At 46.6% G+C, this 27,441-nt stretch overlaps 2 protein-coding genes across 5 annotated transcripts in view; one reads left to right on the forward strand and one right to left on the reverse strand.

The window, feature by feature from the left end:
• Nucleotides 1-20,043, reverse strand: part of CENPT (centromere protein T) — a 41,616-nt gene extending 21,573 nt beyond the window's left edge. The window contains exons 1-7 of one of the 4 annotated variants that reach the window (XM_030581717.1): nucleotides 18,775-20,038; nucleotides 16,426-16,558; nucleotides 14,794-14,920; nucleotides 12,346-12,439; nucleotides 8,132-8,265; nucleotides 6,289-6,322; nucleotides 3,231-3,376 (exon numbers count right to left, since the gene is read on the reverse strand). In XM_030581717.1, coding sequence (XP_030437577.1) covers nucleotides 3,231-3,376; nucleotides 6,289-6,322; nucleotides 8,132-8,265; nucleotides 12,346-12,439; nucleotides 14,794-14,920; nucleotides 16,426-16,558; nucleotides 18,775-19,073 — 967 coding nt within the window. In that variant the 5' untranslated portion in view covers nucleotides 19,074-20,038. Of the gene's footprint in view, nucleotides 1-3,230; nucleotides 3,377-6,288; nucleotides 6,323-8,131; nucleotides 8,266-12,345; nucleotides 12,440-14,793; nucleotides 14,921-16,425; nucleotides 16,559-17,198; nucleotides 17,312-18,774 lie in introns of those variants that run through there. The other 3 variants (XM_030581718.1, XM_030581720.1, XM_030581719.1) reach the window with 3 other exon arrangements.
• Nucleotides 20,044-20,153: 110 nt separating this feature from the next.
• On the forward strand, nucleotides 20,154-23,166 carry THAP11 (THAP domain containing 11). Its single transcript, XM_030581955.1, has one exon. The coding sequence runs from the start codon at nucleotides 20,199-20,201 to the stop codon at nucleotides 20,904-20,906; it is 708 nt and encodes a 235-aa protein (XP_030437815.1). The 5' UTR covers nucleotides 20,154-20,198; the 3' UTR covers nucleotides 20,907-23,166.
• Nucleotides 23,167-27,441: the final 4,275 nt, after the last annotated feature.

Consider the following 27,441-nt stretch of genomic DNA (forward strand, 5'->3'; position numbering starts at 1 on the left):
CCGCAGGGAAGGAGACCTGCTTGCTCGGGGTTCCGGGACCGAGAGAGCAAACCGGGAACGCCGCGGTTTGCTCTCTCGGTCCCGGAGCCAGCCAGCAAACCGCGGGGAAGGAGACCTGCTTGCTCGGGGTTCCGGGACCGAGAGAGCAAACCGGGAACGCCGCGGTTTGCTCTCTCGGTCCCGGAGCCAGCCAGCAAACCGCGGGGAAGGAGACCTGCTTGCTCGGGGTTCCGGGACCGAGAGAGCAAACCGGGAACGCTGCGGTTTGCTCTCTCGGTCCCGGAGCCAGCCAGCAAACCGCGGGGAAGGAGACCTGCTTGCTCGGGGTTCCGGGACCGAGAGAGCAAACCGGGAACGCCGCGGTTTGCTCTCTCGGTCCCGGAGCCAGCCAGCAAACCGCGGGGAAGGAGACCTGCTTGCTCGGGGTTCCGGGACCGAGAGAGCAAACCGGGAACGCCGCGGTTTGCTCTCTCGGTCCCGGAGCCAGCCAGCAAACCGCGGGGAAGGAGACCTGCTTGCTCGGGGTTCCGGGACCGAGAGAGCAAACCGCGGCGAAGCTGGTTTCCTTTCCCGGTTTGCTCTCTCGGTCCCGGAACCCCGAGCAAGCAGGTCTCCTTCCCCGCGGTTTGCTGGCTGGCTCCGGGACCGAGAGAGCAAACCGCGGCGTTCCCGGTTTGCTCTCTCGGTCCCGGAACCCCGAGCAAGCAGGTCTCCTTCCCCGCGGTTTGCTGGCTGGCTCCGGGACCGAGAGAGCAAACCGCGGCGTTCCCGGTTTGCTCTCTCGGTCCCGGAACCCCGAGCAAGCAGGTCTCCTTCCCTGCGGTTTGCTGGCTGGCTCCGGGACCGAGAGAGCAAACCGGGAAAGGAAACCAGCTTGATTACCAGAGGCTTCCTCCTTCCACGGAGGTCAAGAAAAGCGCTGGTGGGTGTCTACATTGCATTACCAGCGCTGGATCACCAGCGCTGGATCCTCTACACCCGAGACAAAACGGGAGTACGGCCAGCGCTGCAAACAGGGAGTTGCAGCGCTGGTGATGCCCTGCAGATGTGGACACTCTCAAAGTTGCAGCGCTGTAACTCCCTCACCAGCGCTGCAACTTTCTGATGTAGACAAGCCCTTAGGCTATGTCTATCCTTGGAATTGGAGGTGTGATTTCCCGCTCAAGTAGACATATTTGCTCTAGCTCAGCTAAAACTACTAGTATAGCCCCAATAGTTGGGGTGGCTAGCCCATGCGGTTGTAGCCCAAACTACAAACCAACCTGGACCCCATGAGTACCTACATAGGATGGCTAACCTATGCCACTGCCTGTGCTACCACAGCTATACTGCTATTTTAGTGTGCTAGCTCAAGAAGACCTAATGCAAGTAACTTCTATTCAAGTTGCAGCTCACACCCCTAGCTTAAATTGTAGACATACCCTGTGGTGACTAGCATTTTACCAGATAGATCATGAAGGCAGCTGGGGAAACCTTCCCAACAATCCCTAGATTTGAACATTCCTGGTCTGGAGACAGGTCCTGCTCAGTGGAGAGCTCCCAAATTATGGGATTTCCTTCCTTCCTCCACTGGTCTGACAGAGTCAGAGCACATGGAGCACAATGGAAGTCTTACACTTCCAGAACAGGAATGGTTTTAAAAACTAGAGTTGATTAAACTTAGTATCCCCAACACACATAGCAGCACTGCAGCTTGTGAATGCTGAGTCTGTCTAAAGCAAACCTATCTGCTGGGATCACATCCGGCTCTGACTTCTTTAACAGAGCCCCAGTCAGTATAGGGACAAGATGCAGTGAAATAATGTGGGCGTTCCAGACAGCTCATACAAAATTCACACTGACATTAAAATACTCTAACAGATGCACATATTAACTCATGAGCGCTGCACCAGACTCATGTATAACAACAACTGCCGGGGGCGGGGAGAGCGAGTTTAGTGATGAGCCTACTTGCAGAGTGTTTTTTTTTTCTTTACTTGGGCTTTTTTAAATGATGTATATCCACCTAGTGATCACTTTATTTTTATATTAGCCTTGTGCCCTTTTTCTGTTTCTTTTTGGTGGAAGGTGGAGAACTAATGAAACAACAATATCCCAAAAAAGAAAGGTTTTTACTCAAGACCATTTAAAACTCTGGCTTTGTCAACACCTATTGAACTTCAATGACTAGTATACATTACAGAAAACAACATTTTTGCTAAAGATTTGACATCCTAAAAGGTGGGCAGCTCCAGTACCAAAGCTCTGAGAGCCCTAAAAGGCCCTCTGACAAAGCTAGGGGAGGCGGTGAGCTGACAGTCCTGAAATTTCTAAAAATAAAAAACAAGCAGAAAAATGTTTACTGAAAACCCTTCCAGGCCTTCTTTCTCCAGCACAAAGCAGCAGAGAGAGAGCACGAGCCCTGTTTATTTTTTAAAACCCTGTGCAGGTGACAGTTAAATTGACTAAAGGGTTTAACACACCAATGCACACCGACAACAGAGATCTTTAATTTGAAACACAGCAAAATTATTGCCTCAATTGGCTACAAGATCTTCATATTGCCATGTGGGTCCTCCTGAGCACTTCTCACCATACCCCATTATGGCGGAAGATCCCAGCTGCTGGGGTAGAGGACTACAAGGGCCTATGCTCCCAGAGACCTCAGTTCCAGCAGCTGCATTTCACCTGTATAGTTTCACCGTGAGCAGAAAGGAGGTGAAATAATAGGTGGTACTCAACACTTCCCAGCTGTGAGGGAACCTTGTGGAGACACGACAGCAGGCTCAGTACAAAAGGAGGGAGCCAAAGGTTGAGCTGCTCTGTGGCTATGGCTAGATGTGACTGAAATCAGTCAGTCAGTCACTACACTTTAGTTCTCACCACCTACTCCCTCAGTCCCAGATCCCCCAAGACCCAGTCTCACTAAGGAGATGCCAAACAGGAAGCATGGATTCAGAACCATCTCAGGCCTCTGACTCCTGTTTAGGCAGTGACAGCTGCTAATTAGCAGGTTATAAATAGACTTAGACTAGTGACACTGAGAGAAGGAGGCTCAGGCACCAAGGACAGGTTGAGTCACCAGAATAGCTAGAAGGAGGTTTGTGCCCCTCTCAACTTTATGTTTAGGATCACTTCCATATCACTGTAAACATGGAACTGGCCTGGAAATCCTGAAACTCTAGCAATCTGCTTCTCCACACAACACCCTCCCCACCCAAAACAGGAGAAAGAACAGTTACAACACCCACTGCCTCTTATCTGCAACAAATTCTGCTCCACGCCTCCTTCGAAAGCCTCCACATTGACAGTTTTGCGATTCTTTGGCCTGCGGATTAAGCCTCTTTTTTCAACAGACTCTGGTGGTACCGGGGTAGCGAGAGAGATCTGAAGAGACCTGAAAAGGGAGAAAGAGTATAACACCACTTCAGGCCTACCATTTCCCACTCCCATCCCAGATCACTTTTGCCACTAGCCAAAGAATGGGACTTTAAACATTGTGTTAACTTGGAGATTCTCTGCAGAGTTAGGTCAACATAAGTGGCTTTGCGCTGACCTCACTGTGTAAGTGTCTTCACTTAAATGTGGTTCCCACCAATGTTAAGTGCCTCTATGCCGATTTAACACCACCACCTCCATGAGCAGGGTAGAGTCACAGTCGATGTAATTAGATCAACCCAGCATGAGTGCAGACACTGTGTTGCTTATGTTTGGCTTTCAGGAGCCATTCCACAGTGCCCTATAATGGCAATACAATCGATAAAGTGTTACTAGTGAGGACACACACTGCTGACCCAAAAAGAGCCAAGCGTACATGTACGTACATACATACACACGTGATATAAGAAGTGCGGTGGCTGTATGCCAACGCAAGTTAGGTCAACATAATTTTGTAGGATCATACACTGCAGTTCTAGTCCCTGCAGAGCAATGACAATGGTATCGAGCAACCTAATTACCTTCTTGTACTAAAGCATCATTTTAGAATAATAGTTCAAAGACGATGTATCTTGAAAACAATAAAGAATATTGCATGTATATCTAATTCTTCCGTAAGGCTGAGTTCCCTGGATCTGTGGGGCTCAGTTCCCTCAGACTACTCCACAGAGCTTGTCCATACCAGCTTGTCGGCTTAGACAGCTGCATGCAAGTGAACCCCTTCCCACCCCAAAAAGGCTTTTTAACTCTTTAGTCATTTGGTCTCTAGTTCTCAGCACTGTAGAACAAGATTTGTAAATAGGAGACAAGACAGAGGCTCTTATAAGCTAACAGCTGCAACACCCCCCATAATCATCTTTCTTGCACATATCTAGATACTCTTATCTGGGAAGCAAATGTTGTGTTTCCTTGCTTGTTCTTCTCACAGCTTTATTCAATTAGCACAACGCAGTCATACAGGAAAGTCTTACAATCGCAATGCAAGTTGTACAGTCTCTCTCGATAACTAGGTTACACATCAATATTTCTAGAGTCTCATCTGGCAGCTCCTGCAGTATTCATAACATTATGTATCAGCTCCATTTCTGTCACAGTTGTGAGTTTGCTTACTGAGCAACTGAGTTCTCTACCTCTCTCCTCCTAATTCCTTTTGATACTGGAGATCCCTCAAGAGGGGATTGAGTAGTTTGAGATCTCTCTATGCCTCCAGCTAGTATGTGCCACACTGTTCAACATCAAAAGGGTTAGCCAGCAGCAAGTACCTTCAGAAAAAAGCTCCACCAGAAAGGTATTGGATGCATTCTAAAACTAAGTTGACGTGAGCCCTTAGCGGACAGAGGGGGGAATGTAGGAAATTCTCTGAGGTTTAATATTTTAAATTATTTGTGCCTTCCACAGCTGGTGCAGAACAAGAATTGAGAACCATTTTAACTGTGATCTTCAGCACACAACTCCCCTCTTCCCCTTAACTGCATAAAGATAGTGGAAACACATTTGGGAAATTTAAATAATCTGACACCAGTCTGCTTTAGCAAAATAGTTTAACATACAATAGATTATCTGACATTAAGCTACATATTTCAGGTGAATCAGCAGGATTGTGACATGTTTTACAGCTTCCTGTCTACAGAGAGCTGTATTGTTGATGTACCTGAAAAAAGATTAACACTTAAGAAGACTTAAACCTAGGAGGGAAGCCTTAAAAAGTAAAGAAACTTATAGGTTTATAGATACAGGAAGAAAAAGGCTTCAGAATACATCTGGAAAAGCATTTAAAATTGACATTCTGCTAGCGTCCACAATGCTGTGGGCTGTCCACACACAAGGAAACAGGTTGTAAACTCTTCAGGGCAATGGCTAAGACAAGCAACATACAAAGCAGAGGAGAGGTACACATTATGAATGCTAAAATAAAAATAAAGGCCAGATATACCCGACTGTCGCTCTACCATTCCATCAGGTATCACAGCCAAAGCATGTCTTAAGGAGAGATCTGAAGACAGGAAGGAAAGGCTTGGCTCAAAGGAGAGGGAGCAAAGGCATGAGTGGCATGGAAGAAAATGCAGAGGTTGTAGGAGAAGCAAAAGAAAAGGGCAGTCATGGATGGCATCTCTGGTGGAGCAACGTGGCAATGCGATAAGAGTGGCTAGGTAGGGGAGCAGCATTGTGGAGAGTCTCGAAGTGAGGACAAGCAGCTTGAACTACATGCAGTGGAAAAGGGGGAACTGACAGAGAGGTGATGTGCGCCAAGTAATGAACAAAGATGACCACAGCTACATTGTGCACGGAATTGAGGGGGACAACATTGGAGCAGAAGGCAAGAGGGGCCAGGAAAGAAGACACCATATCAATATGGGAACTGATAAGGATCCTAGATGAGGCTTAGCTGCAGGGACAGAGGAAGCCATATCTTAGAAATGTAATGGAAGACCAACAGGATTTGGATCAAGCCTGAATGTGTGGGGCAATGAAGAGGGAGGACTCAAACCAGAACCGATTTAAAAAAAGACTGCCTTGCATTCACAACCCCAGGATATCAGAGGGTATACGATCAACAATCACCAACATCTGGTATCAAACTAGGGAACTGCTTTATCATTACTGTTCAACCTACAGGGTCCTATTGTATGTTGCGGTGACAGGGAAAAACTAGGCAGGGGGTGCTGGATATAAGTAGTTCTGCTTCATGGTGCAGAACTGCCGAACAGAGACTGCTCAGAGTGGACTGACAGCAGCTGTGGAGTTCAAGAGAGCTCTTCTGACCATGTACTGGCCCATCCTGCCTGCTCCTCCCAGCTAGAGAAGATCTGATGAATCAGAGCAGTTGTAGTCATGCCAGTCAAAAGCAGAGGCTTTTGTGGTTTAACTCACCTTGTCAGAGAAGAGTTGTCCAACGCTGGCTCAGCTGAAAAAAGTTTGAGGCACATATTAGCTGAGTATGGCACAACCTGTACAGATACTACTAGTTTGAGGGAACCATTTTATCCATTCTCCACCTTCCAGGGCTGGTTACACTATGATTCCCCAAGAGCAAAGCTAGTATGCTACATCTACTGCCTCATATTTAAGGTGCTATGAGTTGGGCAGAAATAACAGAAAAATATTCAGTGGTTTTCCTGTATTTCACTAATTTTCAGTTTGTTTTAGGAAAATAAAATGACAGCTTCACGACTCCTATTCTGAATTGCAATGCCACTTAACATATTAGTGGCTAGTTCTCTGAAAGGGCAATAGACTGTTGATACAAAAGACAGCTTAATGCAAGAGAAGCTACCTCATTCAGTAATATTAACCCCATTTATGTTATTGGTCACACTATATTGGAATTTTAGGCTCATCACAACCACCCTTTTGTGACCCTGTCCCTTCCAGGTAATAAAGAGGCATCTGGAGACTCTGGGAGTGTATTTGAAATCTAAATATGCCACAGTCCCAGGTGAAGAACTTACTAAAAGCTGCCCCGTGTCCATGCAGCCCCAGGAGAAAGAAGGCCAATTTGGCTTTTGGTAGAGCTGCAAAGTGTGAGCTTTTATAGAATCTAATATTCTAAGGCCACAAGACATCACTGTGATCATCTAGTCTGACCTCCTGTATAGCACTGACCATAGGACTTCCCTGAATGGATTCCTTTTTGAACTAGAGCATATTTTATAGAAAGACATCAAATCTTGGTTTAAAGATTTCCAGTGATGGAGAATCCACCACAACCTTTGGTAAGTTGTTCCAATGATTAATTACCCTCACTGTTAAAAATGTACATCTTATTTCAAGCGTGAATTTGTCTAGCTTCAACTTCCAGCCATTGTCTAGTCCAGGGGTAGGCAACCTATGGCACACATGCCAAAGGCGGCACATGCGCTGATTTTCAGTGGCACTCACACTGCGCAGGTCCTGGCCACTGGTCTCGGGGGCTCTGCATTTTAAATGAAGTTTTCTTAAACATTTAAAAAACCTTATTAATTTACATACAACAATAGTTTAGTTATATATTATAGACTCATAGAAAGAGACTTTCTAAAAACGTTAAAATATATTACTGGCAAGCGAAACCTTAAATCAGAGTGAATAAATGAAGACTCGGCACACCACTTCCGAAAAGCTCCCGACCCCTGGATTGAAGAGCCCTCTATTATAAAACTGCTGTTCCCCACTTAGGTACTTCTAGACTGTAATCAAGTTGCCTCTTAACCTTAACAGGGGACGGATAGCTCAGTGGTTTGCGCATTGGCCTGCTAAACCCAGGGTTGTGAGCTCAATCCTTGAGGGGGCCATTTAGGGATCTGGGGCAAAAATTCATCTGGGGATTGGTCCTGCTTTGAGCAGGGGGTTGGACTAGATGACCTCCTAAGGTGCCTTCCAATCCTGATATTCTATGCTTCTCTTTGTTAAGCTAAAATTTAGAATTCAAAGTGGAAGAATACCAACCTGGAAAGCCATCCTAAAAGTCAAATGGAGGAGCCAGTTACTTGTAACTTGGGTGGTTTTTGTAGCTCAACAATGTTTATTTTTAATCTAAAGAGATGGCCTTTGGCCCACCTCCAGAGTGCCCCTTTTGTACTTACAACACACACCACTTCCCGGTGCAGAACTGCTGAACAGAGCAGCTGTTCAGAGCTGACCTACTGCAGCTGTGGAGTTCAAGAAAGCTCTTTTGAAGCTCCCTGAAAACTTTGGAGTACAGAGTCAAGCAAGGAGTTCTCTGATTCTGCCTTACCAAGATTTCGAGGAAGTCGCTCATCTGCTCCTCTCTCAAACTCAGAAATGCTGAACTTCTTTTTCTTCCTACTCATGTGTAATGCAGTAATGACTGTGCCCTCAGGAACAAAGTCTGGCAGGTGCATTTCCAGGCTACCAAAACAAACAAGCCAAGGTTTTAGTGTAGGCCAACATTCTAGTGTTATCGTCCAGATACGGTCGGCTCTCCAAGACTTGCCCCTGTGCTGTAGCAGCAACAACATTCATTTCTGTTTCCTACCTTCTGGAGCAGCAGAAATGAGGAACTAAGCAAAGATGGGCTCAGCAAATACAAGAAGGTGCCACTCACTTGTTTTACCAGCCAAAGCAGATTTCAAGGAGAGCAAAAGAGATCTAAACACATGTTTTCAATGAAGGGTTCTGTGAACTGAGGCAAAAATGAAGGATCAGATCAGACTCAACCCAGTTTCACAGTTCTCCCCCCATAAGAACAAGAGACGGCAATGAACATATATCGCTGTACTGCTTGGTAAACAAGAAGGAGTCATCACGAAACATCATAAAGGATGCTTGAATATAGGAGAACAGGAGAAAGATACTCCTCTAGTCAGGGACTTGGGCCAGGAGCGGAAGGAAGATGTAAAATAAATAAATAAATAAATAAATAAAAATTGCCCTATTTTACCCCTCCATGCTGGCAAGAGCCCTTCCATGTAAGAGCAAAGCTTGACTCAAACCTGCTGCAGAGGGCGGACTGGGGGAAGTGGGGGGCAGTGCTGACCCTTTGAGTGATGGGAAGAACAGATAGTCAGCTGAATGCTAGGCAGAGAATGGGCAGGGGAATTGGAAGCCTGCGAGGCAATAGAGGAAAGATCAGGGGAGATGGTTGTGCAGCCACATGGGCTTTGGAGTTCCAGGTTGACCTACCAGTCAGACTCAGACTTCCATTGTTGGGGGAGGGGGATGCAAAGGGGCAGAGAAGCTTGAGGGGAGATGTTAACAGAGTGGGGAAGGGAGCAAGGTGAAGCTGAGCTGGGGGAGGGGCAATGTGGTGATGGTGGAGAGGATCTCAGGGGGTGGAAACAGTTCAAATCCCAACATTGCTGAAGATCTTGCTGCCTCAACAATCTTATTCCAGTACAATGCCCATCCCCACCATGTTACAGGGTGTTGGATCTGCAGAGCTCCATGGCTACAGACAGTAGAATGCTCCTTTGGGCCCTGCTGCACCTGCTTCTCAGCCCTTTGCACCTAGGCCAGTAGCACTGGAGATCAGTCAGTAGGTTACTCCTCAGTGGGGAACAGCAGGCTTGCCAGACGTGTACTTTGGCATCCTCTGACAGAAGAAAAGTGCCTGCACCATTGAGTTGTAATTTATTAACATTTCCATGTGTTCTCCCCCACAGTGACATCTGCTGGGGAAGGTCAGAAGTGCATCTGTTTTTCACTGCTTTTGTTGCAAGTTTAAGGCAAGCATTATTATTATTAAAAAGACACCTGCAAAGGAGAAAAAAAATGGGCTAATGTCCTTTTTTGCTTCTTTATGACAGGAAAAATACAAAAGACTGGTTAGAAAAGAAGCATCTGTTTGTTTTTCACAACTGCTCTGGAAGGCTGTAGGGCAACTGGAAAAACAGGAACACAAGTGCTAAGAAAACAAAAGCCAAGCAATGGACAGAAGGGATATTTTAGCCCGACAACTTAAAACTTTGTTTACAGCTATTTAATCTCGATGAAGGAAGTCTCTTAAAGATCCAACAACTCCTTCTCCCTTTGGTTAAGATATAAGAGCTGACAACAGACATTGTCTGAGACTTCCAAGAACTCCACCATCAAAACCAGGGAACGAAAAGCCTTCTCATGCTTTCTTTCTTCATCGTAAAGAAAGAAAAAAGTGTACAGACCCACTTGCTCAAAAATATTCTGCAGGTCACCTTTAAGGTAGTGTAGCAGTGCGGGACTCACCCCTGTGGCGCCTCCTGCTGGTCGTCTCAGGGAATTAGCTCATTCAGCCCTCAAAACTCCCTCTGCAGGATGGTGGCCCCGTGTCCCTCCTGGACCCAGTGCCCCTTTTCTTTGGGGTGCTGCCCCCTAGCAATACCCCCACCAGTCTCTATGGGTCTCCTCTCCCTGGGAAACCCTCAACTCTCTATCTCCACCTTGCCTCAGTTGTGGGCTACTGCCAGTCACCATCTAGCCCCCGCTCAATGGGGCAGACTGCAGTGTAAAAGCCACTCATCATAGGCAAGCAGGGTTTGGACCTGCTGCCTCTGCGTAGCCTTGGGCCGTCCCCTGCAATCCCAGTACCTGTTTGGCCTTATATTAGGCTGCAGCCTGAGGGGTTTCCAGGCCAGAGCTCCCTTGGCCTTCCCCCAGCCCTGCTCCACTCCAGGTACCTTCTCTAGCTCCCCAGCAGCCAGGCCCATCTCCCTTGACAGCTAGAGGAGACTGTTGAGCTCCTGGCTCCCAGCCTCTTATATAGGACCAGCTGAGTCCTGACTGGGGTGTGGCCCAGCCCAATCAGCCTATTAGCTTCTTTCCCTGCCACAGCCCTCCCCCAGGGCTGTTTTAAGCCCTTCTTGGTAGGAGCAGGGTAACCACCCCGCTGCGGGTAGGTTATTTGTCATTGCAAGAAAATTCACAGATGTATAGAAAAAATGGAAACAGTCACAGTCATTATTTTGAGCAAAATATTCTTTACTCTGCAGTAACAATTAATGACAGGTCTGTGTAAGCTCAAAAGCTGGTCTCTCTCACCAACAAAAGTTGATCCAATAAAAGATATTACCTCACCCACCCTGTCTCTTTAACAACCTTAAATCACTCCTCCATTTTCCACTACACTGTGAATACAAGTTTACAAAAGTAGATGAAGAAAGTTTGCTAAGTAGGTTAGAGACCATGACTGATTGTGGGGGGGAAAACACCCTAGAAGTCACGATTTGCTTAATCAGCATAGTAAGTAATCTTCTCAGACTGCATTTAGCATCAGTGCCCAGATACAATGGTCTTGTTACTATATAGTTACAAACGTCAGAAGCAATCCAGTGTCTAGCAGTTACTTATTGAAGAGTTCATTTCAGCCTGCATCCTGGAATCACAAGCCTAAATGTGTTTATTTTAGGAGAATAGTTAGTAGTTCCTAGAACTATACCTGTCCAACTCCCCTGCCAATTTTTGTGGTTTTGCAATCACATTTTCATTTTTTAAACAGTTTCCCTGTTTTGTGAATAAGTCACGCAAACCGGGGGAAATGAATATACAAGGGAAACAATGGAAGTGACTAAACACAAAATGCTGTCAAATGCACAAATGTATTTTCTCCCTTATCAACCAGTTGCAGCGATCTTAGCTGTTTCTTGTAACAATAATATGTAAAAAGTTTTCAGAAAGAAGTGAAGTTTGTAAGATGATTGTATCCTTTTCATTCTGAACAGGAACAGTTAGTCTGTATGTATGACGGTTGGGTATTTTTTATTATATCTAGAGCTGAAAAAGGCATTTTTATTTATATGTAAATAAAGATTTTTTTGTGACTACATTAATGTCTAAGTTAGAAGTATAAAATTATACCTAATGTTAAGATGAGGCATCTGGATAAGCAGACAGCTAATTGTCTGAACATGTTTTAGCCTCATACCAGCTAACCCAGGAGAAAAACAGGAACAAAAGAGGTGGTTTAGGTCTCCTGATTCAAACCAGTCCACCTCTCTTTCAAGCAGTCATGTGCATTTAAAACCTTCAGCTACCACATGCCATTGCCAGGCACCAGGTGATCTTTTAGAACTTCCGACCCTGTGTAGGATGAGCACTCCCTGAGTCAATCTGGCCCAAAGTGAAAATGCAACTTGCAAGGAGATGTTGTTTTTTTTTGGCCAGTCTATGTGAGACCTTCATGATCACTACTGACATGTTCTAGGCAAATTCCCAGACACAAACTAACTAAGTAATAAGGAAATGAAAAAATAAAACATGTCAATAAGTTATACTGTACTGGGATGGGAAAGCCCCTTTTCTCCCATATCTTCTCTACTTTTATTCTAAAGATTCACATCTCCAGGGATTTAAGGCTAATGTATTGAAGACATTTACACCAATATTTTGGAAGCGTTTGTGCAGCACATTGAAACTCTGGCCATTTAAAATCAGATCAGGTCAAGAAACCCTCGTTCCCCCCCACACCAGAAGCTGGAACTCTGTACATACTTAACACGTTGACAGGAAACTACTTACCCACTGGAAATTCTCTCAGATGGAGGCTGTGATCCAGGCTCTTCAGGTTCTTTGGTCTCACTCGTTTTAGGAACCAGAGGGGAAACTTGTGGCTCTGTCAACAGAAAGTACTCTCTTACTAGTTTAATTTGTGGAAACAAAGTTAATATGGCAGTGAAATGATGGCTACCCCACTCCTCCGTCAGGTTAACTTCTTCCTATTTCTGAACTAAGATGAAATATTTATTCACTGCCTATGATGCCACAGTGGAGGCAGGATAGTAGATGCCAAATCGGTTATCCCCAAGTGAGACCTGCATACTCCACGGTGAGCTCACAATTAATTTTGCAGCAAGGCTTTCTACTGGCTAGGTTTCATTAGGATTAGTAGCATTAAAATAAATAAATAAATAAATAAATAAAATCAGGCAGCAGTTGACAGTAGTGGAAAATTTGTAGGGCTGTCGATTAATCGCAGTTAACTCACGCGACTAAAAACATCAATCACAGTTTTAATTGCAGTTAAACAATAGAATACCAATTGACATTTATTACATATTATGGATGTTTTTCCTACATTTTCAAATATTTGATTTCAATTTCCAACACAGAATACAAAGTGTATAGTGTATCAGAGGGTAGCCGTGTTAGTCTGGATCTGTAAAAGCAGCAAAGAAAAGGAAGGATTCTTTGCTGCTTTTAAAGTGTATAGTGCTCACTTTATACTATTATTTTTATTTCTAGTATTTCCACTGTAAAAATGATAAAGAAATAGTATTTCAATCACCTAATACAAGTACTGAAGTGAAGTGCAACTTACAAATGTAGATTTTTTGTTACATAACTGCACTCAAAAACAAAACAATGTAAAACTTTAGAGCCTACAAGTCCACTCAGTCCTGCTTCCTGTTCAACCAATCACTAAGACAAACAAGTTTGTTTACATTTACAGGAGATAATGCTGCCTCCTTCTTATTTACAATGTCACCTGAAAATGAGAACAGGTGTTCCCATGGCACTCTTGCAGCCGACACATTGCTAGGTATTTACATGCCAGGTATGTTAAACATTCATAGGCCCCTTTATGCTTCAGCCACCATTCCAGAGGACATGCTTCCATGCTGATTACGCTTGTTAAAAAAAATAATGCATTAATTAAATGTGTGACTGAACTCCTTGGGGGAGAATTGTATGTCTCCTGCTCAGTTTAACTTGCATTCTGCCATATGTTTTGTATTATGGAAGTCTTAGATGACAACACAGCACACGTTGTTCAATTTAAGAGCACCTTCACTGCAGATTTGACAAAACGCAAAGAAAGTACCAATGTGAGATTTCTAAAGACAGGTACAACACTCGACCCAAAGTGTAAGAATCTGAAGTGCTTTCCAAAATCTGAGAGGGAAGAGGCGTGTAGCGTGTATTCAGAAGTCTTAAAAGAGCATAGTCCGATGTGAAAACTATAGAACCCAAACCACCAAAAAAGATCAACCATCTGACTCAGATGATGAAAATGAACATGCATCAGTCTGTACTGCTTTTCATTGCTATCACACAGAACCCATTATCAGCATGGAAGCAAGTTCTCTAGAATGGTGGGCAAAGCATGAAGGGACACATGACTCTTTAGCACATCTAACACGTAAATACCTTGCAACGCCAGCTACAAAAGTGTCATGCAGACACCTGTTCTCACTTTCAGGTGACATGGTAAACAAGAAGCAGGCAGCATTATCTCCTGCAAATGTAAACAAACTTGTTTGTCTGAGTGATTGGCTGAACTAGTAGTAAGACTGAGTGAACTTGTAGGCTCTAAAGTTTTACATTGTTTTATCTTTGAGTGCAGTTTTTTTTTAATGTAATTCTACGTTTGTAAGTTCAACTTTCATGATAAAGAGATCACACTACGGTACTTGTATTAGGTGAATTGAAAAATACTATTTTTTTGTTTCTTTTTTAAAGTGCAAATATTTGTAATAAAATTACAAAGTGAGCACTGCATACTTTGTATTTTGTGTTGTAATTGAAATCAATATATTTGAAAATGTAAAAAAATCCAAAAAAATATTTAAATAAATGGTATTCTATTATTAATTGGGTGATGCATCATGATTATTTTTTTTTAATTGCTTGACAGCCTTAATTTTTTTTAGAAAATTCTAGTGTAGCCGTAAAGGCTAAGGCACCATTTCTATGCGTGTCCAGTGGTTCTAATACTAGACGATAGAGTGGCAGAAATTCTCTGCCATGTTTGCAAAGGTGAAACACAATATCTTGAAAGTGAACACTTCTAGCATGACACTTTCAGCTGCAATACACTAATGCCTATCTTTTTGTATAAGGGAATCACAAAATGGTCTGAATTCCTCCTCTGCAAAACAGAGTAATCAAAGATTACAAACCAATTCCCACTCCCCAGATCCTTTAAAGAATTGTTTCACTGCTGCCTGAGAAGGATTTTCGACTTACGGGTCTGGATGATTCTTCTGAGCACCACCCTTGGCGTATCATTATCAAGATCAGGGAGAATAGTTGGTGTCTTCTTTTGCAGGGAGGTTTTGTCAGAAATGCTTTGCCTCCTTGGATCAGAAAAGTGCTAGAGGAGAAATAAAAGACAGCCAATTCAAGCTCTCATTTTCACCAACAAACCTGAACCTTAGAAGCAAAAGTGTTAACAACATATCTTCTGGATAGAGTTAATCTAGCTAAAACCTCCAACCACACAGTTGTATGGAGTATTTTCCTCAGAGCAGAGATCCTGGTATCTATCTCTTTGGTTCCCAAAAAATACTGTCCGCCATTTGCTCTTCAGCAGCGTCTGCATTTCACTTTAGGACTGAAGACAGACCATCATCATGGTAAAGCACTGAAGAGACATAGACATTATGCATGGCTCTAATTATGAATGGGCGTCCCAGTTTCATGAGCCACCTCCCCCACGTCCCCATCCCCCAAAAAGCCATATCTGAAAAATAAAAGAGCACAACCAAGCTGAACAGCTAAGTGAGACCAAAACTGTTGCTCTCCAATCCACATGATGGATTCAAGGCTAAGGATAACAAAATACGTGTGAAATTGGGAAGATCCAGGCACATAGAACTTACTTTTTTTTGGTTGAGTTCCTGCCTCTCCAGCATTTACTAGTTAATAATTTACAAAAACCATTGTTTCCTTCTGCTCTGCCATCTGTATGCAGTACCCAGTTGTTATCTCTTGCCTTAGACACTGTAAGCTGTTCAGGGCAGGGATCATCTCGTTATGTTTGTACAGGACCTACCATAGTGGGACCCTGATTTCTGTGTGCTAGCACAGTGGAAATAAGAAGAAGAAGGAGGAGGGCAGAATATGAGAGAGCAGATCTGCAGAGCAGAGACTGAAGAACTCTGCCCTTACCAAAGAAAGTGATGCAGCAGCAGCATTATCAAGTAGTTGAGTTTTTATTGCTGGAAAAAGAGTATTGCACAATCAGAACTGTGTTTCTATCAGATAATGTATCTTGGAAAGAGAAAAACTGCTTAGCTGGTGTGACTGATCAGTCTCCTACTGAAAAAACCAGGAGAGAGCTGAAAACCCGTTTCAAATCACCTGCACTCATTTAAACCATTTAACAACTTGCATTAAAAACCAGACAGTCCACCACCTGGCAGGCAAACAGACTTATGTCTTATAGCTCCAGTGTGTGAACTCAGTTATGCTCCGTTGTACAGATTCTAAGGTTACAAGGGAGCATTATGATCACCTAGTCTGACCTCCTGTTTAACACAGGCATAGAACTTCCCAGAATTAATTCCTGCTTGAACTAGAGCAGATCCTGTAGAAAGAGATCAAATCTTAATTTAAAAAGTTTCCAATAGTGGAGAATCCACCACTATCCTTGGTAACTTGTTCCAATAAATAATTACTCTCACAGTTAAAAATCTACACTTTATTTCAAGTCTGAATTTGTTTAACTTCTTCCAGACATTGGATTTTGTTATATCTTTGTCTGCTAGACTGAAGATTGCTTTATCACCACATTTTTGGTTTCGATGTAGGTACTTATAGGTTCAGAGTCCAGACAATCCCAAGGTGATATCAAAACATCAGAGAAGCAAATAGTACCTTTCTCCCCACGGACTGCCGGACCCTCTCTTTCATTTTATGGCGCAGGGCCATCGAGGGAGATGCTGCTCTGGAGTCCTGACTGACTCTGGTAGAGCTCCTGGTCCTGGGGGAAGCCCTGGTGTCAGGCATGCTGCAAAAACAAACCCAAGCACACTCTGTTCAATTAGCAGGGTGGGGACAGACGCACGTTGGTGTGGTATCATGGAAGCACTGCCCCAAAGGGCCGGGGGTGGGGGGGCAGGAAAACTGATGCTGGCTCTAGAAGCTGCAATAGACAAGGGGAGTAAAAAGCTGGACAGAGCAGTGGGGCACAGCCTTACACAGCAGATGGGTCTTTGCCACCGGGCCCAGGTGCCCCCTCAGAATGCCTTCCACCCCCACAGCTGAGCCTGGGGACAGAGCCCCCTCCTGGGCACTAGTGGTTCCCTCAGAGCCCCCCCCAGGGGGGCCCCCTCCGAACAAACGTCCCCCCCGGGGGGCACTGGCGGCCCCTTGCGAACTCCCCCCCCCTGGGGGGACGGGCCCTGGGGGTCCCCTCCGAACAAACATTCCCCTCCCCGGGGGGGGACGGACCCTGGGGGTCCCCTCCGAACAAACATTCCCCTCCCCGGGGGGGGGCCTGGGGGTCCCCTCCGAACAAACATTCCCCTCCCCGGGGGGGGGGCCTGGGGGTCCCCTCCGAACGAACATTCCCCTCCCCGGGGGGGGCACGGGTGAGCCCCTGCGAACTCCCCCCCCGGGGGGGAACCAGGCAGTGGCAGCCCCGATACCTGCTTGCCGGGTTCCTCACACCCCAACGGGAGCTGCGAAGCTCTGAGTTCGATTCCCTCCGCGAGCCGGCCCCGCCCAACGGCACCGGGCAGCTCTCCCTCCCGCCTACCGATTCAAGCGAAACCTCGCGAGAATTCCCGACCAGACCCACCACTCCTGGGAGCGGTAGTTCCTGCCGCCACGCGGTGCATGCTGGGAGTGGTAGTTCTAGCCCTGCACACGGATCTCTTATGTGAATAAGTTTGCATGAGTGGCACTTCGAAAACAAATTTGTTTTCTTGTAAATAGAATATATTTGATCTGGGAGAGACAATCACATTCATGCCATTTTTACAAGTTCACTTTGAAGAGTAGAAAGAAAAGGTATGGGAAATCATTGAGGAAGAGGCAGGGAAGTTAATCCATGGGGTCACCATACATCCGAGCCCAGGCGTTTTATGCTAGGACATGGGGATCATCCTAGGTCCAGTGTTTCTCGAAGTTTTGGCAGCTGATCCTTACTTAAGAAAAATTAAACCAACTCCATTGTACTCCTCCTCTGGAACTCCACTGTGAGTTGTTAAAGGTCTACACAGATTAAGGTATGTATCTTCCCTACCTAATCCTTCATTTGCTCCACTTTAGATAATGCCAGTGTGAATCTTAATAATATGACATTTCCTGTCCTTTGTTACGTGCTTTATATAACAGTGAAATAAAGCTGTGCAATTGTTTTTAAAAGAGACATTTAAAGCACATTCCTGGGCATCTGAGTTAGTACTCTTTGAACTGAATCAACCCCCTCAGACCCTTCACTGCTTCCTCACTCACTTCAATATTAATTACACAATTGGCTATTTTGTTTATTACAATGTCTTATGGACTTGTCCCTGCCAGCCTTATGGAATGTGTCTGTCTTTGTCCTCCTTAGTCCAGCACCGTCCTTTACATAGTAGTAACAATGGATGTTCTTTAGCTTTTTTTGCAATTTCTAATGTGTAGACTAATGTCCTGCCCTCTGTTCCCATTCTTTTTGGCTCTACTTTTCAAAGTTTACTTGTAAAAATGGTATGAGATTTATTCTCTCTCCGGGATAAAACATATTGAATTTATAAGAAAATAGACTTTTTTCTAACGGCCATCCAGACAAATTTACTCTGAGGTCATGAAGTCAAGGAAGTTTGTGGCTAGTGCATCAACATTACACAGTAAAGATTCTGCTAGCCAAATTCTGCATTCATGACAGCTATCTAATCCCATGGTATTAAAATTCTGCCTGCAGTTATACCCTATACTACTAAGCTTGCAAATTGGGCACAGGTTGTCTTGTAATGATGTTATTTAATATTCTTGTTCACGAAGTGTGAGCCACAAAAGAGTGCAGCTCTTTTCCATAATTGTGCTAGCTCTATAAGGTTCACTTAGGTTACTAAAGCAAGCAGATGTAATTCAGCAAACAGAGCGCAGGACTGTTTAGAAATGACAGAACAGGGATAATGGGTGAAAATGATAAAGAACTATTTTGCAAAGCACAGGCTTGTCTGCATTTTCCTATGCTTTATGCTAAGACTATGAAACACTTAGTAGTTTGTATACCTTCTGTGTTGTTTTGTCAGAGATATATTCCACTTGCCAACAGCTCCAAAAAACATGGTACTTCCAGAGAAATGTAGTTGTTTGGGCAAGGTGTACTTTCTGGGAAACAATCTTAAACACGGGTGTGGTGGAAGGCATAGATCTGAACGGACAAGGTATATTGTGGGATTAGGTTGGTCACTGTCTTTATCCCTGTGGAGCTCTGCCCCATCCCTAGGAGCAGGATGCTTTGGTGAAGGTGAGGGCGTTTGTAGTGCTACTGTGAGCTTGATTGGCTGGGGCGTGAAGAACAGGTGCATTGTGGGTTGTGTAGTTCAGCTGCCTTCGTAGCTCCCGGCCAGGAAGGGTCAGGGCTGCAGTGCCTTGTGGATTATGGACAGAAGTCCTTCGATGCAGCGCAGCAGGTACAAGTTGCATAGAAGCCTGGTGTGTCGTGAGTGCTGTACGTCCAATTTGTTGTGGAATGTTTACTTCCCAGGAATAATCTATCCTATTACTGCAGTATGTAAGCAGCTCACAACGTTTATTTAGCATTCACAGCGGGTGCAACATCATCCCCGTTTTACCGATGGGAAACTGAGGCACAGCGAGCTTCACTGGCACGGCGTCACACAGGGACTCTCAGCAGAGCAGGGACCTGAACTCAGGGCTCCTAAGTTCCAGGCTAGTGCCCCAAGCACTGGGCCTGCCCTTCTCTCTAGCACGCATATACCTGTGACACCAGCATTTATCTCCTGTACTTCCACAGTCCCACCTCAGCGGGCGCGACGCGAGATGGCCGCAGTGCACTGTGGGCAGGTAGTTTCCGGGCTGTGGAGGCCCGGGGCATTGTGGATCGGGCAGTCCCTGCTCTCTGCACTATGGAGCGGGCAATCCCGGCCGGACCCTTCACGGTGGACTGTGGAGCGGGCAGTTCAGCGCAGTCGCAGCGCGTTGCATTGTGGGGCTGGGAGTCCGACGCGGTCTAGGCGCGCTGCATTATGGGGCGGCCAGTCCAGGCGCGGTGCACTGTGGAGTGAGCGGGCTCGGCGTGGTGCATTGTGGGACGGGCAGTCCGGCGCAGGCTTGTCGCGGTGCACTGTGGGGCGGGCAGTCCGGCGCAGGCTTGTCGCGGTGCACTGTGGGGCGGTGTCCTGCGTAGCGGGCAGGCTTGTCGCGGTGCACTGTGGGGCGGGCAGTCCAGGCACGGTGCAGTGTGGAGTGAGCAGGCTCGGCGCGGTGCATTGTGGGACGGGCAGTCCGGCGCATACTCGGCGCGGTGCACTGTGGGGCGCGCAGTTCGGCGCGGTCTCGGCGCGCTGCACTGTGGGGCGGGTAGTTCCGGTTCCGCGGCGGCGGGCGGCGCTGAGGCGGCGGGCGCGGCGGCCTTGTGGGAGCTGTAGTCCCTCCCGGGGCGCTCTCGGCCGCGGCCGGCCGGCGGGGCCATGCCGGGCTTCACGTGCTGCGTGCCGGGCTGCTACAACAACTCGCACCGCGACAAGGCGCTGCACTTCTACACCTTCCCCAAGGACGCCGAGCTGCGGCGCCTCTGGCTGAAGAACGTCTCGCGCGCCGGCGTCAGCGGCTGCTTCAGCACCTTCCAGCCCACCACGGGCCACCGCGTGTGCAGCGAGCACTTCCCGGGCGGCCGCAAGTCCTACCTGGTGCGCGTGCCCACCATCTTCCCGCTGCGCGGCGTCAACGAGCGCAAGGGGGCCCGCGCGCGCCGCGCCCGCCCCGCCCCGGCGCCCGCCGCGCCCGCGCTGCTGCTGGCCCTGCCCGCCGGCGCGGAGCCGCAGCCCGGCCCGGCCGCGCCCGGCCCCGAGGACGTGAAGCCCATCGACCTGACGGTGCAGGTGGAGCTCGGGGGGCCCGAGGCGCCAGCGCGCCTGGGGGGCGAGGAGGGCGCGGCCGAGGGCGGCCCCGCGGACCACTCGTACTCGCTGTCGTCGGGCACCACGGCCGAGGAGCTGCTGCGCAAGCTGAACGAGCAGCGGGACATCATCGCCCTGCTGCAGGTGAAGATGAAGGAGATGAAGGGCAGCATCCGCCGCCTGCGCCTGGCCGAGGCCCAGCTCCGCGAGGAGATCCGCGAGAAGGACCGGCTGCTGCACGCCGCCAGCGCCGGGGCCCGCAAGCGGCCCGGCCTCTGAGAGCCCGAGATCCCCGGCCTGTGGAGTCCTGGCAGCTCAGCCTGCGCAGGGTCACATAGGGATAAACTCATTGACTGCCAGCCTCTTCATGGGAGCCATCACCAGGGCTCTGTTCTTTCCATCCTGACTGTGCCAGCTCCACCCACCTGAGCACCACTGGGTACCTGAGTGGGGAGGGGATGCTGGCTGCCCACTGCATTTCCAACCCCATGTCCTGGTGGGTGTCAGTGACACTCTGCTTCAAATACAGCCAGTGCCCTCTTGGTGCTAAGTCTCCCAGAGCTGCTGGTTCAGGAGTTGTCCCTGTGTTGTGACAGCATTTGCAAAACTTTTCTAGAAGGGGCCCATGTTACCACTAAGTGGATGTAGGGTGATGAGCATCAGGAACTGAACAAAACTTGGTACAATGTTAACTTGGGTAGCAGTCATGCTACTCCCTGCCAAAGTATGTTTAAAACCATGACTGGTACAGTGTCCTCCATAGAAGTGAAAAACTGTGTTTGGTTTGGCCTCCTTAAGCAAAGACGTGAGAAAACTTTAGAAGCCCCGTCAGCATGATGCTTTTTCAGTAAATTACTGATGCCGTTAGAGACTGCCAGTTCACCTGTGAATGAATCCCTTCAAACTAGAGTGCAACTGTATAGTGTAGTCATTGCTCTCTCTTTGCATTACACATATAGCTGTTACAGATTTACAGATGCCTGGATGCTCTCGACACTGACAAGGATTATTCTGATCTGGTATAATGGCTTCATACCTCGTTCACATTCAGTGGCTACAGCTTGTCTCATTGGCTTAAACATTTGACTCCTCAAATGTAACTAAAAGGCATATTAGTCTTTAAAACCCTACCTTTTTCTCAAAGACCTAGGTTGAAATTTTGGCTTAGATCACAAGTGGAATGAGTTTAGTCTCCAGTGACTCCGCATATCCTTGTTACTTGCTTGTAATCTACTTGGCGAGACTAGTTTTGGACTAGGAGAGACCGCCAACTGGAATATCCTGGCATTACTCCAGGATTGAGGAGCATTAACCCATCAATATGGGATGCTTGCACTGTCTCTGGAACTAGACAGTGTTAGTCCCCCACTTTTCATGGACAATAAAACCAAAACTCTCTCCAGAAAAATTGTAGGGGGAGAGAGGTGACACTTCCACAGTTTGGACTGAGCATCTGCTTCCAGTAACTTTCAATTATTAGAAAGCCAGTGAAACTGCTAACTCAATGTCCCTGGTGGTCTGATACACCTGAATGGCTCCACCTTGATGCTTATATTTAATGCTTTGCATTTGAACAGTGATACGCTTTAGGAAAGAACAATTCACCAAAAGCGTGCCCTATAATTACATCAGAAAATGCCCAGACTCTTTGTTTCAGCCAAGGGGAGGGAGTTAAATGGACTAACTACAGGTTTGAGATTTTAAGAGCTTTCTCTTGTATTTAGAGTATATTACACTCTAGAGTGGATTGGGCTGCAGATTTTACTAGATTTTATACACCTTTTCTAAATGTAAAAATCATCTTTAGTTGGGAAATACTGAAATCTTTGTAGCGCTGGCCAACTATCCAGTTCATTCTGTCCCCATAGCTGGCATTACTAAATCTGAAGGGTGCACGGGGGATTTACAGGAGTGTAATATGCCCAGTTGCCATTCAGTATCCAGACAGCTAAACTAGACTTCAATAGGTTCAGCTGATAGTATGATGAGTGGTTCAGTTCTCTTAACTTTTGTGTATTGACTCAGCTGGTTGACTAGGTAGGTGATACAGATCTATTAATGTACTAAAAATATGTATAATTTCATTTTAATTTATTTTTCCAATCTGATACCTGGCTCAGACTGTAGCTACTTAATGTGCAAACTTCAGTGCAAGTCACAACTGCATCAGGTGTTCATGGGGGAAGGACTGGCAAACATGCTTGCAGCACTGTGTTGGATTTAACTCATGTAACATGGTCAATTGATCTCACTTTGATAGTTATACTTCTATCAAGACAATAGGCAGCACAATGTCTCTTTTTCTGGCATATTGTAAATGAGACTATTTGTGCCTCCTAGCTGCCTGAGAGTGTTTAGAATGTGCATGTTGTAATAGTCGCCATGGTACTTTTCTACCATTGTAATGCACTTCAGGACGTTCAGCTATTTGGAGTGCTGGACTGGTTAACTGCTGGACTGTTCCTTTTCTCCAGGTTACACTGAGGTGCTAACATGCCTAATTTTAATAAAGTCTATTTTGTTTTGTTATGTTTACACATCACTGAAATAGGAATGTATGAATAGTGCCCAGAGGGACTGTCTTTCATATTTGCAAAGTGTCCTAGTCTAAACCAGAGCCTGGCACTGTGCACTTTAAAACAGAGTGAGGTGATCTTCCAAACATCATGAGTATAACAACTGACTTGCTGAATCTGTTCTAATACTGTGTAATGCAGTCTCACCACAGTTAGTACTTTCACAGTATGTCATGGGTGAAATGTCTTGCTTCGCTGCCTTACAGACTACTGTAGCTGCATTACCTCCAGAGAGGCTGTAAGGAAAGCTGTGAACGGAGCTGGACACCTGCAGCCTCAGTCCTGTACTGTTTTTCAAAGTTTATCTATTGTATCTTTACATTTCTTTCTCAAATAATTCTAGTGCCTGGAGGACCTTTTGTTACTGATTCCTACTGTTGCAAATATGTATATAGCCCATGTTTTCCAGTTCATATTAGGTTTCCCCTGTATGCACATCTGCCTTCATACCCTTTGGTTGCACTTTTCCCCTGAGAGTTTACATACAGCTTCACTGCCACTTCCTAACATACTCAATAGCTGCCTCTTTTACTCATTTGGATTCTGTGTCCGGGGCTGAGGTTGTTGATCATACAGCAGTGCCTGTCATATTGATATTGGAAGTGGTTCTGTTTTCTTGGGGACTAGTTTTCAGTACAGGGAGCACAGGAAGAGTCTTGCCACTGCACTGAGAGAAGTTATGTTCACTTACCTGTGCACATTACCCTTTGGTCTCTTAAAATCTGCAATTAAAACTCAATGCTCAATTTTTGTAGAGGATTTCCCCCCCCCCAATAAAGTCATCCCCTAAAATCTCTTGTAAAGAAGAGTGAAAGAAAGATGCAAAGCTGGCTGTTGCTTTTAGATTTTACCTTATTACAATTACTTTCCCTATAACTTCTCCCAAAATGAAGGTAAGTGGGCAAGGGTAATGCAGTAGCTCTGTAAAACAGCACCTTAGGCATGGCTTGCTATAGTCCTGTCTCTGCTACTAGCACTGAACTGTTTTTCTTTTGAAAATAAAAGGCAAGTGATGCTGGCATAAGCCCAAGTACCTCTTGTGCACCTACACTTATGCTAGCGTGAGGGAGGTCCTGGAGGCTAAAATTAGGCTGCCAAGAAAGGGATTAAAGTCCTGGACCTCCATGGCAGTATTCGGAAATGATTCCAGTTTCTTGCACAGTTAGGCAGAACTGCAGAGTCTCACTATGGATGAGACAATGGTATTGGGAGGGTGGGATTTAGGAACTGGAATCTTTTGGAAAAGGAGGAGCATATACAGAAGGATGGGCTCCACCTAAACCAAAACAGAACCAGAGTGCCAGCATGTAAAACTAAAAAGGTTGTAGAGACGTTTTTACACTAAGGGCTGGGGAAAAGCTTAGCGCTGTGGAGGAGCACGGAGGTCAATCAGCCATCTCTTAGGGGAGCATTTATTAAAGGGCAATTGCCCACACCTCTCCGTGAAGACAAGTGCAAGGTGATGCATATTGAAGGAACAATTCCTCAGTTTTGAGGAGTCCCCAGCGTAATAGCTGCAATCAGTCTGCCGTGAGCAAGGAAACTGAATAGGCACCTAGGAGCATGCATCTGTGAATTCACCCGTAAGGGACAGAAAGCAAAGGGTAAAACACCAACTACAGCCAGAAGAAAGTATTGCTTTAATCCATCACATGTACAGTTCCAGTGCTCAAACGTCATCTCTTCTGTGCTGACCTCTGCTTTTTATTTTGTCCAAAGCCACTTGGGAGCTTGTTCTCAAACCTTGCTCAATCCCATTTTAGCTTTAAAAACAAGTATTGTCCCATGCAGGGATTAGCTAGAGAGGGAAGAGAGATTACAACACCTCACCTCTAACCAGCAACCTCCCAGCCACTACAGCATTGTTCCCTGCAGGATATTTCTCAGAGCTCTGCCCAAACTAGTTTTCAGTGGATTTCTCAAATTTCCTCTGCTGGAAATCCTGTTCCAGGTCTGCACCCAGTTTCCCTTCCAACCTCCCATCCCCTGGCAGTTTATGAACCTCTGGTTCCTCCTTCAAGAGCACCTGCCTCAGCTCAGTGTCATGAACTCCTGATAGGGCTGGGCACTGTAACCATAGCAGAATCCATGGGACCACGTAGGGTTGTTGTGCAGGTGCTGGAGACTCCCATGAGAGCTAATGTTATAGCAGGCACAGGACACCAGACTGGGGAGAGGTGGGTATCAGGGCTGGTGTCATCCTGAGAAGGGCTGTGATGGGGCTAGTGCCTGGGCTGACTGCGTTACCTATTGTTCGTTTTCTGGAATCTCGTTTCTCTTAAATGGTTACTAGCGAGCATAGGTGCCAACTCTGTGAGTGCTCTGGGGCTGGAGCCCCCACAGGGAGCAGCCAAGTCCCCTCCACCCCCGGAGCATGCTGCATCCCTGTCCCTCTGCCTACCTTCCAGCATTTGCTGTTTGGCAGTGTTAGCATGCTGGGGGGTGGAGGGGTGAGGAGCCGGAACGTGGTGTTCTTGGGAGGAGGCGGGGCTGGGGAGGGGATTTGGGAAGGAGCTAGAATATTAGCGGGGCAGGGGGGAGTTGGGGCAGGGACTTTGGGGAAGGGGTGGGGCCTTATGGAAGAGGTGGAGTGGGGGCAGGGCTGGGGACAGAAGGGCAGTCAAGCACTCACTGGAAAGAGGGGAAGTCGGTGCCTAAGCTAGTGAGTCTTACTCACACTGCCTTGTGTGCTGGGGTGCCTCCAGCTCTGTATCCTGCTCCACAGGCAGGTATGGCCTGGGGCCATTCCTAGAGACCTTCCTCCATGGCCACAATACATGCACTGGGGCAGGTCCCCAAACCAACCTTGTTGTTGGTCTTCCCTGCCCCATGAATTTCTCCCAACTGCCTCTGCATGGAGCAGGGATGGTTCCCATGTTTTGTAGGAGCTGGAGGAGTGTTTGTTGAAGGCTGAGCTGCTCCTGCACCTGCAATGAGATATACAAACAAATGGGGGATTCTGAGGAGGTCCTTTCCTTCTACCTTTTTGGAATCAATGTTATGGAACAGCATGGATCTGGGGTAGTGGGGCTGGAGCTGGAAGTGGCATTGTTGAACCTGTGTGACCCATTCTACCCTGGGCAGAGGAGGAAGAATTAGACTCCCACAGGCCACTCAATTGCTGCATAAGTAGGGAGTGATAGGATGGCTCCAGGCCTTCCCAGAGGCCGGCCAGCTGCTGCCATGTCCTGCACTGCAGGGTAACTCCATCTGTTTAACTCTGGAGGCAGCTCTGCTGCCAACTTCTGTTTCCCTTTGGCTCCAGACTCCCTCTGCTGACCACTGCGACGTACTGGACCATGGGTTGGCAACCTTTCAGAAGTGATGTGACAAGTCTTCATTTATTCACTCTTATTTAAGGTTTCGTGTGCCAGTCATACATTTTAATGTTTCTAGAAGGTCTCTTTCTATAAGTCTATAATATATAACTAAACTATTGTTGTATGTAAAGTAAATAAGGTTTTAAAAATGTTTAAGAAGCTTCATTTAAAATTAAATTAAAACGCAGAGCCCCCCGCAGACCGGTGGCCAGAATCCAGGCAGTGAGAGTGCCACTGAAAATCAGCTTGCATGCCACCTTCGGCACGTGTGCCATAGATTGCCTACCCTGGTACTGGACCATCAACCCCAGTGCATTCCAGTGAGTGCCTCCACTCCTCTGCTGTCCCTGAGAACCTTCCTTTCAAATCCTCTACAGGGGAAATGTCAGCATTTTGCTGAAAATGAGGAAAACTCTGCTTTGGGCTCTTTGTCAGAGCAGCCTCAGAAGCCTATATGTAAAGCTGCCCTCAGATCTGCACCAGTTGCATTGAGCTCAGCCTGTTCTCCATGGGTCACTCAGCTGGCTTTTCAGAGCTCAGCCATGGAGCAAGCACAATCCTCCTTTCCAGCAAGGTCAGTACTATGGTGGCCCTGCCTAAACAGCATCCAGGTTGTAATCTTCATTGCCTTGACTTTCCTCTGCCCCCACTTTACTTCCATCCAGGCCATGTACACCAGACAGACTAACTTGCATTAATCCAAAGTCTCACCATTGAGGCTCTCCTGCAGGGGAGATTTCTCTGGGTTTTGCTGCATCAGACAGATGCAGGAGTTTCCACAAGGGAGATGGCCTTGACTCATGAGAATTCTGCACAGTTGAGAGTTGACGAGACAGTTAAGTCCAAAGCAAACTGTGAAGAATTTCAAAGGGATCTCACAAAACTGGGTGACTGGGCAAGAAAATGGGAGATGAAATT

Source organism: Gopherus evgoodei, chromosome 12, assembly GCF_007399415.2.
Source record: "Gopherus evgoodei ecotype Sinaloan lineage chromosome 12, rGopEvg1_v1.p, whole genome shotgun sequence".
NCBI lineage: Eukaryota > Metazoa > Chordata > Testudines > Testudinidae > Gopherus > Gopherus evgoodei.